This window comes from Cebus imitator, unplaced genomic scaffold (genome assembly GCF_001604975.1).
Source record: "Cebus imitator isolate Cc_AM_T3 unplaced genomic scaffold, Cebus_imitator-1.0 Scaffold106, whole genome shotgun sequence".
Classification (NCBI taxonomy): Eukaryota; Metazoa; Chordata; class Mammalia; order Primates; family Cebidae; genus Cebus; species Cebus imitator.
In genome coordinates this window covers 380950-399440 of record NW_016107421.1, presented here as the reverse complement: position 1 = coordinate 399440, position 18491 = coordinate 380950, and the positions used below count along the sequence as shown (strand labels likewise).

The 18491-nt window shown below is 52.1% G+C and overlaps 1 protein-coding gene across 1 annotated transcript in view; it reads right to left on the bottom strand.

Moving 5' to 3' along the window:
* Positions 1-6330: 6330 nt before the first annotated feature.
* INPP5D (inositol polyphosphate-5-phosphatase D) overlaps positions 6331-18491 on the bottom strand; it is a 150626-nt gene continuing 138465 nt past the window's right edge. Inside the window, exons 24-27 of the mRNA XM_037741780.1 lie at positions 17738-17834; positions 14717-14998; positions 8925-9516; positions 6331-7506 (exon numbers count right to left, since the gene is read on the bottom strand). Of these exons, the coding sequence (XP_037597708.1) occupies positions 7504-7506; positions 8925-9516; positions 14717-14998; positions 17738-17834 (974 nt within the window). The 3' untranslated portion in view covers positions 6331-7503. The remainder of the gene's footprint in view (positions 7507-8924; positions 9517-14716; positions 14999-17737; positions 17835-18491) is intronic.

The following is an 18491-nucleotide window of genomic DNA, read 5'->3' as shown; positions in this document are numbered from 1 at the left end:
TGCGCCACCATGCCCAGCTAACTTTTGTATTTTTAGTAAAGATGGGGTTTCACCATGTTGGCCAGGATTGTCTCGATCTCTTGACCTTGTGATTTGCCTGCCCCTGCCTCCTCAAGTGTTGGGAGTACAGACGTGAGCCACCCCCGGGCTTAGGCATGTATCTTTATATTCATGGGTTATGTGCATATATAAATGTCTAGTCTATTCAAATTATGGAGTTAATTTGCAAATATAATTACTAAGTTAAAATGATTGGGTTTATATATTTTCAAATATATAGATGTGTTTGTGTGTATACACACACACATACGCACACATGCATGAAAAATATTAGAGTGGCAACCTACTCTCTCTCACCTTCTTAAGGAGGAAAGACTTTGTTGGTTCAGTTGAGGGAATCGATGGATATGGACCATGGAGAAAGGAAAAAGCTGTAAGTCTCAATTTCACTTTATAAACCTGGGAAGGCGTGAACTAGAACAGAGAGGAATGTGAGGGAGAATGGGTGCAGAGAGGAGAGCTGGGTGGCTGGGCTGCCCTGACGTCCTTTGGGAGAAGAGTGGGTATTTAGAGAAGCTTTCTGTGGATTGTACAGTATGATTGTCGTCTCATTACTGCCCCATCTGGAAAACTCTCCGTTAAAATCAACATTGCTCTTCCAGGCTGTGGGATTTTAAAATATACCTGCAAGGTCTTTAACATTTCACTCATCAAAAGGTGGAGTCTAATTCCCTCCCTCTTGAATGTGGGCTTGCTTCAAGTAGAAAGCAGTAGAAATGATTCAGCAGGACTTCAGAGGCTAGGTCACAGGAGGCAATATGGCTTCCACCTGGCACGTGCTCTCATTCTCTCTTTCTTTCTCTCACTCCATCTCTCTCTTTCTCTCCTGGCTCTTGGAACCCAGCCAAGGGTGTTGTGAAGAAGCCAGAGAGTCGTCCAGGAAAACCATACGTTAAGTGTCATAGGCGCTCTCGCTACACCCCAGGCCAACTGAGGTCCCCACTGATGCCAGCGTTAACCACTGGACTTGTGAGTGAATGAAACTTCAGATGGTTCCAGTCCCCAGCCTTCAAGCACACCCAGTAAGCACACTTGTTGTCCGCAACAAGCCCTGCCCAAGTTACAGATTTGTGAGCAAAATAAGTGTTGTCATTATTTTAAGTTTTGGAGCTGTTTGTTACGCAGCAATAGATGACCGCCACAAAGCTGTTGATAAGAATGACATTGATTGAGTGCTTACATGCAGCCAAGGCTATTGACATTAGCATGTCTTTTAATCCTCACAAGGCCCCTGTGAAGTTGATGTCATTATTGTCTCCTTTTTACAGATGGAGAAACTGAAGCGAAGTACTTAGCCATGGACACATGGCCTGCCAGTCAGTGGTAGGTCGTAGGGCTGGGGGCTGAACCCAAGTGTTCTGACCCCAGAGTTGGAGATCCTCAGCACCAGTCTAGTTATCATTCTGAATCCTAAACACTAAATCATAAAGCATTGTCCAGCTAACCTGAAAGGAAATTCATCGCCTGGGGCTTTTGTTGCATACCTCTTACTTACTGCATGGCAATGTAACTGGTGACCCATGCATTGGCTTCTTCTGGAAGCTGGGGATGTTGCCTTCTTCCGCACCAATGCTCACAGCCTAGAACATTTTTGACATGTTTAAGCAGTTTGGCTCCAGAGTCTGTGCTCTCAACGACTACCTAAACAGAGTGCTTTTTAAAAATAACAGAAGCAGGACAAACCATTTCTGGGGATGTACTCTATCTAAATAAGGCCTGGAAATTCAATTTATAGCCATGCACTGAAACACAATTCCACATGATGTAGAGGACGACCGACCTCTCCCGTCCGCACCCCCAGCCCTTCCTTCCCTTTCCAAGGCCCTGCCAGGGCTGCGGGTCGGAGCGTCGCTGCCTTTCAGCCACAGGAATTTGGCTCCTTCTGGAATCTAACTTGCACTTTTCTGCCTGCTTTGCAGGGCTTGGGTGAAGGGGAGGCAAGTCAGGCATGGGTGCGGGGGATGTTTAAATATGAGGTGGTGCAGGTTCGGGGCGAGCACTGGAGAGTGTCAGTTACCTTTTGCACCCCCTGAATCTTGCTTGCCTCATACTGTTCTTGATCTTCCTAAACGCTGAGCAAGCACGTCATTGTCTACTCCGGAGTCCCCAAGGCTCCCCCTTCCCTGCAGGATGAAGCAGCGCTGCAAGTCATTGACACGGTTAGGGAAGGAGGAAGAAAAAGCCAAAGAAGGGCCGGGCGCGGTGGCTCACACCTATAGTCCCAGCACTTTGGGAGGCCGAAGTGGGCAGATCGCGTGGTCAAGAGATCGAGACCATATCGGCCAACACGGTGAAAGCCCATCTCTACTAAAAATACAAAAATTAGCTGGGCGTGGTGGTGCATGCCTATAGTCCCAGCTACTCAGGAGGCCGAGGCAGGAGAATTGCTTCAGCCTGGGAGGCAGAGGTTGCACTGAGCTGAGATTGAGCCACTGCACTCCAGCCTGGCAGTAAAGCAAGACTGTCTCAAAAAAAAAAAAAAAAAAGAAAAAGAAAAAGAAAAGAAAAAATCAAAGGAGGGAGAGACAAGTGCAGGAGCCGAGTCTCGCAGGGACATGCCCAGAGCTGCGTGGGCCACAAAGCTGCTCTGTGGTGACTGGATCTGCCTGCTTGTCCCTAGTGGCCAGAAGCACTGCCCAGAACTGCCCTATGAAGTGTTCCTCTGCGTCCCCTGAGTCTGCTCCCATTGGCTCAGGTCATCTGAGCAGCTCTGCTCTGTGTAGCTAGAGAAATCCACACATACCTCTGGCTTCAACCAGTCTTCCTCACCCCTCCTTGACCTCAAGTAGCCCCTCCTTAGCCTCAGAGAGCCTACCTGGCCTCATCTAGTTCCCCCGGCCTCAGTTAGTCACACCTCTGCCTAGCCTAGCTCTCTGCTCTTCATGGCTTTTCACAGCCTTGCCTTGCCCCCAGGATGTCCTGCCTTGTTTATTTACTCACACTCTTGCCTTTACCTCCGTCTTGGACATCCCTGCATCCCTGAAGCTCTTTGTTTCCTTTCCAATGCTGTGTGTGGTGCCCTCCCTCACTGCCTTGTCTCCCAGGACGAGGGATCGGGATGGCACTCAATGAACCCCTGCAGCAGGCCAGGGACCCAGCCAGGGGCTTTGCAGAGATGAGCTTAGTGAATCTTCGACAGCCACACCAGGCACAAGGTAGCCTCCTTCCATTGTATGGATGAGGAGACTGAGGCTCAGAAAAGCTAAGTAACCTGTGCAAGATCATAGTTTTAGGAAATAAAAGACATTTAAGCCCCCTTCTGTCTGTTCCCACAGCCCAGGATACCTCCCCACCCCATGGCCTCCCTCAATAGAAGCACTGACCCCGAAGGTCTAATGCATACCATCAATGTGTGTGGTCAAGTGCATGGAGGAAGAGCGTGAGCTGGGTATGCCTGGTGTCAGATTAGTCACTGGTAAGCCCAGTGATTTGGTCTGCTGTGACTTGAGAGAGAACTCGCCAGCACTTGCCAGCCACCCCATCAGAAAATAACAAGAAAATAGATTGTCCAGGTCAGGTGCGGTAGCTCACACCTGTAATTCCAGCACTTTGGGAGGCTGAGGCAGGCAAATCACGAGGTCAGGAGTTCGAGACCAGCCTGGCCAAATGTTGAAACCCCATTTCTACTAAAAATAGAAAGAATTAGTTGGGTGTAGTGGTGGGTGCCTGCAATCCCAGCTACTCTGGAGGCTGAGGCAGGAGAATTACTTGAACCCGGGAGGCGGAGGTTGCAATGAGCTGAGATGGTACCACTGCACTCCAGCCCAGGCAACAGAGTTGAGACTCCTTCTCAAAAAAAAAAAAAAAAAAAAAAAGAGAAGAAAATAGATTGTCCGTACCTAGACTCAACCTGTCAGTGTGTTCCCTGGGCAGTGCAGATTTCCCAAAATGGGCCCTTCGTGGGTGGGAGTGTCTGTGGGGGCGAGACCACACATTTGAATTATAAAGGGTCTCTGTCGGAGTGAAGGCTGGGAGCTGAGTTTGCTGCCTTGCAGAGAGCTTCTGGGCCTTCCCATAGCTGGGTCTCCATGGAAATTTGTTTGCCAAGAGAAAGGAGCTATTTTAAGGACATGCAAAGATGACAACCTGGTAGGCTGGGATTAGGGAAGGTAGCTGTGGGAGAGAGCTTTTCTGAATGACTCACTAATTTCTTTCCTATCAGGGTGGGGAAAATGGTGTGAAAAAAATGGAAATGCAGGAAGGAGGAGGAGCCGGTGGCCGACTCTGTCCCTGCAGGTGCATGGGCTGCAGGTGCTGCCTTCCAGGCTGCAGGGGCTGGAGGCGCTGGGAAGAGCTGCGTGGCTACGGACTGTCCGTTGTGAGGGTAACACCTTCCTGTCGGCACAAACTCTGCTGCTCTCAACCAGCCTTCATGGCGTGATGCAGAGAAGGAAAAAATTGCCTCTTAAAAGTAACAGTGACTGTGGCAGCATCTGCAGTCTCAGAGAGTGGTGGAATTCATCCCAGGAAGGGAGCACTTTGATGAGGAGAGCTGGCTAACTGACATGCCTTCTTGGTTAGGGAGCCTGGTGTAGGCGAATTACTTGGAGGTGAATTTCGTAGGTGATAAGGAGGTGGGGATGTCTGGGTTCCCCCTCACGCTGCCAGAGGGGGAAATTGGGTGTTTGGAAGCCGGGAATTGTCAGGAAAGGAGAGACAGGAGAGAGCCCTGGTTAAGGTGGAACCCCGAAGATCCTGGCAGCCCAGAGCCTAAGGAGAAGGTGGCCAGACCTCCAGGGGTGGGTGTGGGGCTGAAAGATGGAAAAGACAGTGATGAAAGTTCTTGCATTCCACAGTGTTTCCTGTTCTGAGCACCAGGTGGGCCTCTGCTGACTGACCAAGTGCGATCAAAGCCAGGACCCCACAGCAGCCTTGGGTTTGACTGTGGAGGGGGCACTGCAGTTGGTTGAGTAACTAGAACTCAGAGCAGGCGAGGGGGAGCATGAGGCATGCCCAATACAGCGGCTCTCCTACCCATGTCTCCTGGGAACCCACAGAAATCCTGGGGAGTGCCTAGACATCCATCTCAAGTGGGCATGGGGCCTTGGACTTGCCATTCTCCCTGTGGGTGAGCAGCTGATGGCACTTGTGTAGCAGGTCAGCCCACCCAGCAGCCAGTGAGTTCCCCAGACCACGAGCATCCATGCCCGGGTCCTCAGCTCTGGTAATGGGGGCTGGGAGGCCAAAGAATGTTTGGGTGTCTCCCGCTCTCTCTCCGCCCTGGCCCTTGGTGTGTTGAGTCAGAGGCTGGGGCCTGGGACTTAGGTTAGGTTCTATATGGACACCAGGAAGTAAGCCCGCAGGGCAGGGACACCTGAGTGGGGGTAGGGAGCTGTGGTCCCAGCAGATACTCAGTCCTGCCCCTGCTGGGCTCCACGTAGCACTGAGGCACGGCAGTGAATGGTTTGCTCTGAGGCTGCCAAAGACACTGCTCCAAGCCGTGCCTGGAACCCAGGCCTGGTGTCTGTGAGCATGAGCCGAGGCCAGGCAGCCCGAGGTGGCGCAGAGGTGCCCTGGAAGTGGCCTGCACTGTGCCTCTGGGCTGGGGGCTGCTCCCTGACCTGGGAAGTGTTGACATGCTTTTTTTTCTTCTTCTTTTTTTTTTTTTTAATTTTGAGAGAGTCTCGCTCTGTCACGCAGGCTGGAGTGCAGTGGCATAATCTCGGCTCACTGCAACATCCACCTCCCAGGTTCAAGTGATTCTCCTGCCTCAGCCTCCCGAGTAGCTGGGATTACAGGTGCGTGCCACCACACCTGGCTAATTTTTGTATTTTTAGTAGAGACAGGGTTTCACCATGTTGGCCAGGTTGGTCTTGAACTCCTGCCCTTGTGATCCACCCGCCTTGGCCTCCCAAAGTGCTGAGATTACAGGTGTGAGCCATTGCCTTTAATGTGTATAATATATGTGTATTATACATTGCATGGCTGACGTGTTTTTTTGGCTCTGCAGCTTAAGCAGTGAAAACTTATAAAAGCTGGGAGAAACTTGTGGGCTGCAGGAGAGCAGGTTTGAAGGGGATGCTCGTGGCATCTGGGTGGCTGCAGGTTGCTTGGAGTGCCAGGAAGATGTGTGGAGGGAAGGAGTGCTGTTTCCGCCGTTCCCAGTCCAGGGCTAGCTTCAGGCTGGCTCTGTGGTGTCCCATTGGCCAGGGCAACACCATTCGTCACCACCATGAACCCTTAACTGCCCCAGTTGGGCCCTCTGGTGACCCTGCAGTCTAGAAGGACATCTATGGATCCGAATGTCAAGAAAAACAACACACACACAGCTGAGCGAGAAAGGCACAATTTATTGGTCACGCACGCTTCCACCGTGGGAATGTGGGGCGCATACCCTTCCCCTGCGTCCACACATGCCTCTGGGTTTAGCTCCCTACATTAATTCTGCGATGTTGAAAAGCAACACAAGGAAAGACATCACCCATCTATTCTCCTAATAACCAAGGAAGCAGAGCTGAAAGCCACAGAGCTAAGAAGAAAAGGCTACACTATTTCAAGAGCCTGGAACCACGAGGCCCACCCTCCCTGGCAGCCAGGCTGGAGAGCATGGCTTTCAGGAGCAACAGCAAAGACTCTTCCATCTGCATGATGGAATATGTGTTGGGGGCTCGGCTGCGCTGTGGCTGGTGGTGGCTGCCCACCTCGAGGAGGGCACAAGGAACCTGGCACAGGCCCTGGCATCCCTGGCCCAGGCTGAGGTCAGATCTCTCCGCTGAGGGTAGGAGCTGATTTCCTGCTCCTTCCAACTAAAGAACTGAGAAGCCAGGTAATCCTACTTGCCACCCAGCTACGCAGGGCCCCCAAGGCTTTAGCTAAAGCAGCTCGCGTCACTGAAGCTGGACAGAACAGGCTTCTTGTACCTGAAACAAGCTACCCAGACTCTTCAGCTCCCTAAGGCCAAGCCCTTGTCTCGCTCCAGGAGGGCACTGGCCTTCTTAATGCTTTCTCCAAACTCCTCCGTTTGGAACTGGTGGGTTTGGGTCGTGGTTTTCACTGGCTAGAGCCTCAGCTCTCGAGGTCATCCTGATACGATGAAGGTTCATAAAGCACTTAGCACGGCTCTTGGCACACAGCGAGTGTTCCATCCATGTGGCCATTATTATTATTAATATTATTATTATTTATATCTCCACCCTCAAATCGGTGCTGCAGTTCCTTTCTTCAGATGGCGCCCTGAACAAGGCACCAGAGTCTCAAGTACCAAGAGCAGACTGTCTGTTGCCTGTCTGGCACGCGTTTCTCTTCCAGCCTCAGCACTTGGTGCCAAGTCTCACAGGCAGTGAACTCCATGGGCCACACAGAAGCTAGGCCCTTTCCTGAAAAACACAAAGCCTTGCGTAGGAAGCTGGGTAGGAGGAGCCAGCAGGAGGTCCCGGGAGAGGTTCCCAGTGGCTTCACGCTGTTCCTCTGGGCTCCCGACTCACCGGCAGCTCACCGAGGGCTTCACTGTGGGAGGAGAACAGAGGGCTGTCAGGGCTCGTTCTCACCAGGCCACATTGAACTACGTGGCCCATGGCCCTGCATGCTGTGGGCTAGGCCAGGCTTCCTTTAACATGTAGCTGAGAAGGGCCAGCACCCAACGTTCCAAGTACTTTACCTAGTTATGTTAAAAAATTGTTTTTACTCTGTTGCCTAGGCTGGAGCACAGTGGTGCAATCATAGCTCACTGCAGCCTTTAACTTGGGCTCCAGCTAGCCTCGTGCCTCGGCCTCCTCAGTAGCTGGAACTACATGGCACCATGCTTAGGTAAGTCATATATATATATATAAAACATATACACATGCTTAATATGCACATACACATATAATATATACACATATGTAATATGTATAGTATATATATGAAATATGTTATGAATAACAGAAATGTAAATATATAAATATATAATTTCTATATGGATGATAACATATGGTAATAATTCATAATAGTCTACGATGCGATTGTCCTTCTAACTCTGTGAGGCAGGTGCCATTAACAGCCCCTTTTTACAGATGAGTAAACTGAGGCTCATGGCACAGAGCCAGGAAGTGGGAGGGCTGGGATTCAAACCCAACACAGCCTGGCTCTGGAGTCTGTTCTTAACTGCTGTTGGTTTTGCTCAAAAATTTTTTTATTTTACACCAAGGAGGGGGAAAGTGTGCTGAATTCTCTAAAATATTGGGAAACTTTCAAGTATGAATGCAAATTAATAATAACAATGAGGCCAGGTGCGGTGGCTCACACCTGTAATCCTAGCACTTTGGGAGGCCAAGGCAGGCGGATCACCTGAGGTCAGGAGTTTGAGACCAGCCTGGCCAACACGGTAAAACCTCATCTCTACTAAAAATACAAAAATTAGCCGGGCGTGGTGGTGGCTGCCTGTAATCTCAGCTACTCGGGGGGCTGAGGCAGGAGACTCCCTTGAACCCGGGAGGTGGAAGTTGCAGAGAGCCGAGATTACGCCACTGCACTCTAGCCTGGGCAACAAAGAGCAAAACTCCATCTCAAAATAATAATAATAACAACAACAATGAGATATAAATGATTTAGGCTCCTCTTCTTTATGGAATCTTCTTCCTCTGGGCCTGACACTGGACTAAGAGTTTATCCACAGCCCTGCCTTTCTTCCTTTCAACAACTGCTGCAGAGGCAAAGCAGGGCCAGGCATGTGTGGGACAGGCAGGCCTGGGTTCAAATCCTGACTCTCCCTTCTCATGGAGTAGTTACCAGGACTATCACAAGCAAGTGTACACATGCACGCACACACGCATGCATACACACACACATGCACGCACACATGCACACACATGCATACACACACACATACGCACTCAGGCATGCACACGCACATACATGCACACAAGCCCTCGTGTGGCGCAGCGCACCTGCATGGCAGTCCTGCCTAGCGGCCCCGGTGGCCCCTCCTCTGGCCGGTGCTTGCCGTGGTGCGGGAGCTCGGTGTTGTCACGGTAGTCACGGCCCTTGGAGTGCTGCAGGTGCAGAACTGCCGGGCTCTTGACTGGCAGCGGCGGCCGTGGAGTCGGGGTGGGCAGTGTCTGCTGGTTCATTTCCGACCTGGAAGGCTTGATGGGCCTCTTGGCTGGCACCGGGGCCTGAGAGTTGGCCGGGGTCTTGGGCTTCCCTTGGCTCTTGTCCCCGCTGGCCGCCCTGCCCTCAGTGGAGGACGAGCAGGTGAAGGAGCGCAGCCGGGGCGCGGGCGCCTGCTTGGCTGGCCCCTCGCTGCGCTCAGTCTCCTGGACTTTGGTGAGCACAATGCTGGGCGACAAGAGGCCGGGTTCTGGGCAGGGCGGGGGCTCCTTCCGCAGCATTTTTGGGGATTCCTGGTCCTTCCTGGGAGCAGGCTTAGGGAAGGCACTCACGGAGCCATACAGGGGGTTCTCAAACATCTCTGGCTTTGTCAGCAGCAGGTCCTCCTGAGGCAGCCCATCCCCTGCATTCTTCCCCAGGTCACTGGGCCTAGAGCTGGGGACAGAGCAGGAAAGACACATGTTCAGGGGAGAAGAACATGGGGGCGTGGCTGCCTAATGGCTCTTTCTTTGGGGTGATAAAAATGTTTCTGAACTAGATAGAGATGTGTAACGTTGTAAATGTACTGAATGCCACCAAATTGCTTTGTCTTGTTTCGTCTTAGAGACAGAGTCTTGCTCTGTCGCCCAGGCTAGAGTGCAGTGGTGCGATCATGGCTCACTGCTGCCTCAACCTCCTGGGCTCAAGTGATCCTTCCCCTTAGACTCCCAAGTAGCTGGGACTACAGGCAGTACCACCAGGCTGGGCTATTTTTTGTTTTGTTTTGTTTTATTTTATAGAGTTGGAGGTCTCACTGTGTTGCCTAGGCTGGTCTCAAACTCCTGGGCTCAAGTGATCCTTCCCCTTAGACTCCCAAGTAGCTGGGACTACAGGCAGTACCACCAGGCTGGGCTATTTTTTGTTTTGTTTTGTTTTATTTTATAGAGTTGGAGGTCTCACTATATTGCCCAGGCTAGTCCTGAACTCTTGGCCTCAGGCAATCCTCTCACTTTGGCCTCCCAAAGAGCTGGGATTACAGGCACAAGCCGCTGTGCCCAGCCTAGCAAACTGTTCATTTTGAAATGGTTAATTTTATGTTATGTGAATTTCACCTCAAGTGGAAAAAGAAAGAGGAAGCAGTACTGTATTCATCATACGTTGTCCTCAAAGACAACCTCAGTTCTGGCCTAGGACCTTTTCTACCATAAAAACCGTTCACATCAGAGCATCCATGAGCAAGGGGCACGGCACTGGCGGATTTGTAGGAGAAATGAAGCGAGAACTTATTTGGCACCTCAATATCAACCCCTCATCCTCATCAGATGTACCTGCTCTCCACGGCCCCTCCCTGTCTCCAGCCAACAGGCCTCCTTTCCTAGCCCCTCCCATCCCCTCCCCACAGCCTCTCCTCTGACTCCAGCCATTCTGCTCTGACCCGGCACTTGCATGACCGCTCGGGAAGGCGATCACACCTCCACAGGAAGTGCTACTTGAGGGTGAATGCTCAAGAGGCTCCATCTGCCAAACTTGTGCATGAGACCCTTCCCCAGGCACAGCAACGCAGCCACAAACAAGGACAGAATCTGAGCTCAGGGGGCCGACATCCCGGTTAACACATGAAGTCCCCTGCCTGGAAGGCTCTCCTAACTCACAGCAGAAGGAACACGTGGTGCTCATGGTGAAAGTCAGAGGGAATTTGGACACTTGCGAGTACTGGGGAAACCAAAGCCAGTAGCTAGAAGAAAGGCCTGCTCCACTCACGGGCAGGGGAAGCGTCTGTGTGTGACCCAAAGTAGGCAAGCGCTGCCTTTGCTTGTATTCTGATTCATCATTGCTCTGACTGGAGGTGATTTCCTGCTGAGCAAATTAGGAGAATGAGGAATGGAAACACATTTTACTTCCTGACCAGCAGCAGAATCTCCCAGGGGAGTGTTCTAGGTTCTGCTTTCTACAAAAAAGGAAGCTATTGTGGATGCCTGGGAACCCACTGAGCTGCTGAGGCTGCCACGCCTGTCGCTGATGGGCTGTGTGCTGAGATGCTGCTCAAAGGCACTCAACAGTGACTCTTTGGGGACCAGGTGTGGGCTCAGGGGACAAAGGTGGGACGTTGTCTTTGCACAGATGCCTGTGAGATGCTATGGGGCTCCAGGGAGGCTAGGCTCAGGGACACGCCAAAGGGAGCCTGACTGTGCACCTGGGAGTGTTGCCCACTACTTTTTGGAAACACCTTAGAGCAGGTGCGTACATAGAAATTGCTGGGGCCTTGAACAAGGACTTTGGAAAGCGCCCCTCCACCTGCAGGCCTCTTTGCACCTGCGTGTGGGCCCTTAAAGGCCGTTGCTGTGAGTTAGCCAAGGGAAGAGGGCACAGGAGGGTGCAGCTGGCAGTGGCCACAAGTTTTCAGATGAAGGAGCAAGAAGTCCTGACCTCTGACCACCCTCTCTCAGGGGCTGAGATGGAGGAGGGGCTCACTTCAGAGAACTGGGGGCTGGACCAGGAAGAGAGCCCTGGGTGCAAGCCTTTTTGTGACTCCAAAGCTCACTCCTCTGGGAAAAGAGCAGCATGGTAGAGACCAGAGAAGCTTTCCCTCTAGGAGGAGGCTTCTGTCGCGCTTAGAGGGGAAGGCTTGGTGGGGGCAGCCGGGGAAGACTGGGGAAAACCACAAAAAACTCAAAAGTAAGTCTTATTCCCCTGACCAAAGGTAGCAAGAAATTGACTGCTATAGCAGGCCACAGTTGTTGAATAAGGGAACAGATATCCAGGGGACAGAGTTAAAATTCCTGCAGCAAATAACTCTACTTCTCAGATTCAGAAGAGCAAAGACTCTTCTCTAAAGCAGTTAAGCACTGGCCAGGGGCTGAAAGAGTCCCTTTCCTAACCGCACAGCTTCGGTCTGGGGTGACCAGTAGTCCTCCTTGCTTGTGCAGGACTGAAGGGTTTCCTGGATGTGGGACTTTCAGTGCTAAAACTGGGACAGAGGCTGAGCGCGGTGGCTCACGCCCGTAATCCCAGAGCTCTGGGAGGCCGAGGTGGACAGATTACCTGAGGTTAGGAGTTTGGGACCAGTATGACCAACACGGAGAAATCCCGTCTCTACTAAAAAATAGAAAAATTAGCTGGGCATGGTGGTGCACGCCTGTAATCCCAGCTACTTGGGAGGCTGAGGCAGGAGCATTGCTTGAGCCTGGAAACCAAAGGTTGCAGTGAGCCGAGATCGTGCCACTGCACTCCAGCCTGGGCAATAAGAGTAAAACTTCGTCTCAAAAAATTAATTAATTAATTAATTAATTAATTAAAACTGGGACCGTACTTGGCAAACTGGGAAGGTCAGTCCCTGCACGTGGGTCTGGGTGATGGTGGGGAGACACTGATGGTCTTGTAACACCCCTTCCACAGCCTTAGCTTTGGCTGAGCCCGGGACCTGGAGCAGCGGAAAGGGATGAAGCAGGTGTGGGGGCTGCAGGGATCCAGGCTCCAAGCGCCTCCTTGGCGCGCAGTGAGTCAGAAGTGCACCCTGGGGGCCCCTTGCCCATGGATGCTGGCCTGTCTGCAGTTGTCACCATGGGGCTGTGGAGAACATGCTTCCGCCAAGCTGTGTGCTCGTTGTTAAGCACCAAGATCCATTTGCTTCGGGAACTGAGAGGCATTCACTTAACACCAATAATCACACTCCTTGTTCTTTCTGGTTGCTTAGAGCTCCATTTCCTGGGGTCTCCAAAGAGGTGGCCACACGGGCACCTGCATACCCACCAAATAGTGCCTTTTGTCCTCATATTTCTGGGGCAGGAAACTGAAGTTGTTTCTCCTCCTCACAAGTTTCTTAGGGAATGACCAGAGTCTAGCATCCTATCAACACGCTGTACAGCGGTAGAGAGAGGCAGCTGAGCCGAGCTCCAGGGCTGTCCTGTCTTGTCCTTTTTTCTCTCTCTTCCTGACTTCCTCTCATCTATCCCTTTTTTTTTTTTTTGAGACAGAGTCTTGCTCTGTCACCCAGGCTAAAGTGCAGGGGTGTGACCTCAGCTCACTGCAAACTCCACCTCCTGGATTCAAGTCATTCTCATGTCTCAGCCTCCCAAGTAGCTGGGATTATAGGCGTGCGCCACCACACCTGGCTAATATTTGTATTTTTAGTAGAGATGGGTTTCACCATGTTGGCCAGGCTGGTCTCGAACTCTTGACCTCAAGTGATTTGCCCACTGTGGCCTAAGTGCTGGGATTACAGGCGTGAGCCACTGTGCCCAGCCTGTCCATTTTTTAGAGCATATCTTGCACATCTTGAGAAATGAGAGTGTCAACAGCTCCTCCATCCAGAGGAAGGCCCCACCAGGCCACACCTGGGAAGGTGGGAGCTGGAGGGCAGTGTGATGGAGAACACACCCTCTGCTGGCTCTGTCCCCCATGTGGCGGACAGCATCCAAGTTCTCATGGAGAAAAGATGAAGAAAAACCCAGTGTTGGGGAAGACAGGCTGAGGGTGAACCCCTGAGGTTATGATTTGCCGGCAAAGAGCCTGGAGGGAGGACAATGCTCATGCCACTCTACACATCTCAAATCGTTGGTAATTGGGGCTGCACTTTCATGTCTGTCTGGCATCCTGCAGCTACTAGAAACATGTAGAGCTCCCCACTTGTGTATCCACAACGTGCCCGTGGTTGGCTCTGCTCTGTGCCAGCATCATCCGAGAGCAGCTGTGCCTTTGGGAAGTGCCGGCCTCGTTCCTTGGCTGCCCGGCCCAGTCTCCTATCTGGCTCCCATTCTTCTGCCAGAACCAGTTCTAGACTCTGATCAGTATTTTCTACCATCTGGGGCTTCCCCAGAGTTTCAGGGCCAGGCCTCCTTTCTCTACAGGTCGGCTGCTCTGCCTGACGTTTACATTCCTAGTTCCAGTTTCTAACTAAGTGTCCCCCACAGGAGAGACTAGGAAGCTGCTTATAGGACAGGGAACCTCGTGGTCGAGAAAAAAGAGGGGCATCACGTAGTGCGAGCAGGGTCTCCATGGAAATTCCCACCCCTGTTCCACGGAGCCCTCTAGGGAGTAGAAGATGCCTGAGGTTCACTAGCTCTCGAATTTTTTTTTTTCCCCAAGACTGAGTCTTGCTCTGTCACCCAGGCTGGAGTGCAGTGGTACAGTCTTGGCTCACTGCACCCTCTGTCTCCTGGGTTCAGGGATTCTCCTGCCTCAGACTCCCAAGTAGCTAGGATTATAGGCGTGAGCCACTGCGCCTGGCTAATTTTTGTATTTTTAGTAGAGATAGGGTTTTACCATGTTGGCCAGGCTGGTCTCAAACTCTTAACCTCAAGTGATCCACCTGCCTCAGCCTCCCAACGTGCTGGGATTACAGGTGTGAGCCACCACGCCTGGTCGAAACATGTTTTTTGGTATGTTTATAGTTTTTATACAAGATTCCTTTTCTTGGCAATATCTTTACAAATTTTTACCGTTTAAAAAGAAATCGAGTTGCCCCAATAGATCAGGATGTGGAAGACTCCACGTACAAATTTAGGGGCCTGCTGTGTTCCAGGTCCCAGGGATAAGTCATTAGCAAAGTGAACACAAATCATGGCCCTCATGAGGCTTCCATTCCAGGGTGAAAGCCCAGGGCGCTTTCATAAGTAGGGGAGGGAACCGTCTTAATGAAGAGGATGCTCACCTTGACTCCTGTGTTCTGGGGCAGAGACCCCGGTTTGCTGTTGAGGACGAAAACTTCTTGGGTGAGATGGGTGGCTGGCAGGGAGGTGTGGGAGGACCTTCTCCCCTGCAGGACCCCAGGGGGGAGTCCTTGGGTGGCTGGTCGTAGCTCCAGGCTGTGGGCTGCTGGTCAGGGGACAAGGTCTGCTTCACGTGCAGTGGCACTGGTGGCCCGAAAGGCCCCACTCCCATGTAGTTGGGATTGATGATTTCGGTGATACTGGAGCCACTGCACGGAGGGGCCCTGCAGGGAAGACACGGAGTCACATCTCAGGGCCCCTTCCCTTCTTGGGGTCAGCACCAGCCCACGGAAAGTGTCCTCTGATAATCCTGGGGCTCTCTTGGGCTGTCCTCAACTCCTTCACCTCTTGGGCAGTGATTCATTCATTCATTCATCATCCGTGTGACACTGTGGTTACTGAGAGCCTTGTAAGCACTCGGCCCCAGGCCAGGAGCAGGGAATATGGCTGTGAGTGAGGCAGCCGTGGTCTCTGTTGGAACTCGCTTTGGATGGGAGGGACAAGCTCCGTGGCACAGAGACGCAGTATTGTAGTGCTGAAGTCTCAGAGTAACAAGGGGCAAAGATGGAGACTAGTGAAGTGTTGGGACCAACTGGGCATTGGGTGACCCCAGGAGGCCCTGTCTGAGGAGATGGTCTTTTAACTGAGATAAGAAGACAAGCAGATGAGAGAGAAAGAAGGGGAGGGTGTTCTGGGCAGGGGTAAGAGTGCATGCAAAGGCTTCCATGTGAGAGGGCCTTGGCCTGTTCCTGGATGGTCTGAAGGCTGGTGAGCAGGTGCAGAGGATAGAGTGAAAAGCTGGCAAGGCTGGCAACGCAGAGAGATGGTGGGAGTGGCCTGGGTGGCAGGAAGGAGGGAATTTTCAGGGCAGTCTGGCAGGGGTTCTTCTGGAACATGTCAGCCTCACGTCTTTGTGTGCAGCATCAGCACGGAGACAGCCAAGTGCATATTTAGAAAAATGAGTGTGAGGTGACAGATGTCAAGGCTGGAGCCTGGAATGGGGGGTAGTCAGCTTAAAGCTATGTAGGGGCTGGCCCAGACCCGGGCGAGGTGGCCCCAATAGACACAGCATGCGGCCACTGTGTCAGGCACCGGCCTCTTGAGAACTGAGTTTGAGTATATAGGCTAGCAGGGACACTCCACAGCTCCCATGTGCACCGCCAGCTGGTCCCCAGCGGTACCTTGCTCCCTCCACCAATGCCTGCTTAAGAGATAAATGCTCATGGCTGGGCACAGTGGCTCATGTCTGTAGTCCCAGCACTTTGGGAGGCTGAGGCGGGTGGATCACGAGGTCAGGAGTTCCAGACCAGCCTGACCAACATGGCGAAACCCTGTCTCTACTAAAAATACAAAAATTAGCGGGCACGGTGGCATCCTGGCTGTAGTCCCAGCTACTCAGGAGGCTGAGGCAGGAATTGCTTGAACCCAGGAGGGGGAGGTTGCAGTGAGCCGAGATCATGCCACAGCACTCCAGCCTGGGCGACAGAGCGAGATTCCATCTCAAAAAAAGAAAAAAAAAGAAAGAAAGACTCATTCTCATGCTAGTTAAAGTGGAAAAGAATTTGTTTTCCTACACTGATCCTGGTTCTGGAAACAAGTAGACACTTCAGAGCCAGGACGCATTTGCTGATAGGACCGTCATGGGAGGGAGAGTGAAAGGCATGCGTGTGCGCCCACGGCTGTGAGCCTCGGAAGCTGGGAGTGGACCCGGGAGTGTGTAGAGATGAGCGTTCCCGCATGCAGTGGGGGTGGCTGGGGTGAAGGCAAGGGTTGGTGGGTAGGAGTGGTGGGGGAAGGAAGGGAGGAGAGGAACAGGCTGTGTCTGCCGCTACCATGGCCGTCTCCTTGGCTGGTGAGCCAGCAGAGACCAGAACTTGATTCTGGAACTCAAGACCACATCGGCGAGTGAGGGCAGCCCTGCTCCCCAGGACGTCTGTCCTCTGCTAATACAGACTTTATCATCTGTACTGCTGTCAGTTCAGTCTCTGCCAAGACCAACCGGTGTGCATTTTCCCCCACTGATTCTTCTTGCTAGTGACAGGGTGGGGTTTGGTGGCCACAGATCCCATGATTGCTGGTGTCCTCGGTCCCACGGGAGACACAGCCACCATTTGTAGACTTGGAATCTCTCCACCCTCCCTGCAGTCACTTCATGCACTAGGCCACATGTTCTAAGTAAGGGACTGCACCGAATTTGCCTTGATTTCTCTAGAACTGGATACATCATAGGGGTTCAACAAATGTTAGCTGAGCCAAACTGAACTTCCCATCACGCTAGAGTTTCCCAGGCTTTGTCAGTCACACCAACCTCCCCAGCGGTCAGGAGACTCGCAGAGGGGAGGCAGGAGAGCACCTCTTGTGGGCTAGCGCTTCTTGTTCTGGGTCCTTGTTTCTCTGTGTTCCAGCTCACCTCTCACAGGCCCTGGGTCTGCAGAGTCATGCCAGTGTGTTTTGTTTTGTTTTTTGAGACAAGGTCTTACTTTGTCACCCAGGCTGGAGTGCAGTCACGCAATCACAGCTCACTGCAGCCTCAGCCTTCTGGGCTGAAGCAATCCTTCCACCTCGGCCTCCCAAGTAGCTAGACTACTACAACCAGCTAATTCTTTTTTTTTTTTTTAGACGGAGTCTCGCTCTGTTACCCAGGCTGGAGTACAGTGGCGAAATCTTGGCTCACTGCAACCTCCACTTCCTGGGTTCAAGTGATCCTGTCTTAGCTCCTGAGTAGCTGGGATTACAGGTGAGCGCCGCCACGCCCAGCTAATTTTTGTATTTTTAGTAGAGACAGGGTTACACCATATTGGCCAGGCTGGTCTCAAATTCCTGACTTCAAGTGATTCATCTTGGTTTCCCAAAGTGCCAGCATTATAGGCGTGAGCCATCACACTCGGCCAAACCATGCTAGGTTGTCATGAGTCGCTGACATCTACCCCCCCCCCCGAACACCCACCCCACGCCCGCTTTACCTGTTGGTGGGTTCCCACTGCTTCATGGGGTCGTGGCTGGTGAGGCTCTTCAGGGACTTTGGCCCACTGGCCTCATCACGCTCTGTCTTCACAAAGTCTGGAAGGAAGGAGCCAGGAAAGAACACGTGAGGGCCCAGCTTCCAGAGCTTAGGCGAGGGATGGCAAAGGGGTTTCCATTTGCAGGCTGATCTGCACAGTGAATAATGGGTACCTGGGGAGGTGGGTTAAGCAAGATTCTGAGGCCTCGTGAGAGTTCAGTGATTGATTAGTTATGCCTGCTGTGGCTCCACAGCGGAGAGCTGGCATCCAGAGTTGTCATTTCATGTGACATTTCCAACTTATTGGTCTCAGCAATGTACAAAATAGGCAAATATGTTTTGTCAGATTAAAACAATCAGGCCAGGCACAGTGGCGCATGCCTGTAATCTCAGCACTTTGAAAGGCCAAGGCAGGTGGATCACTTGAGATCAGGAGTTTGAGACCAGTCTGGCCAACATAGTGAAACCCCGTCTCTACTAAAATACAAATATTAGCCGGGCATGGTAGTGGGCGCTTATAATCCCAGCTACCCGGGAGGTTGGGGCAGGAGAATCACTTGAACCCAGGAGGCAGAGGTTGTAGTGATCTGAGATCATGCCATTGCACTCCAGCCTGGGGCTGAAGAGTGAGACCCTGTCTCCATAAAAAAAAAGAAAGAAAAAAATCCAGTCTGGGTGTGGTGGCTCACGCCTGTAATCCCAGCACTCTGGGAGGC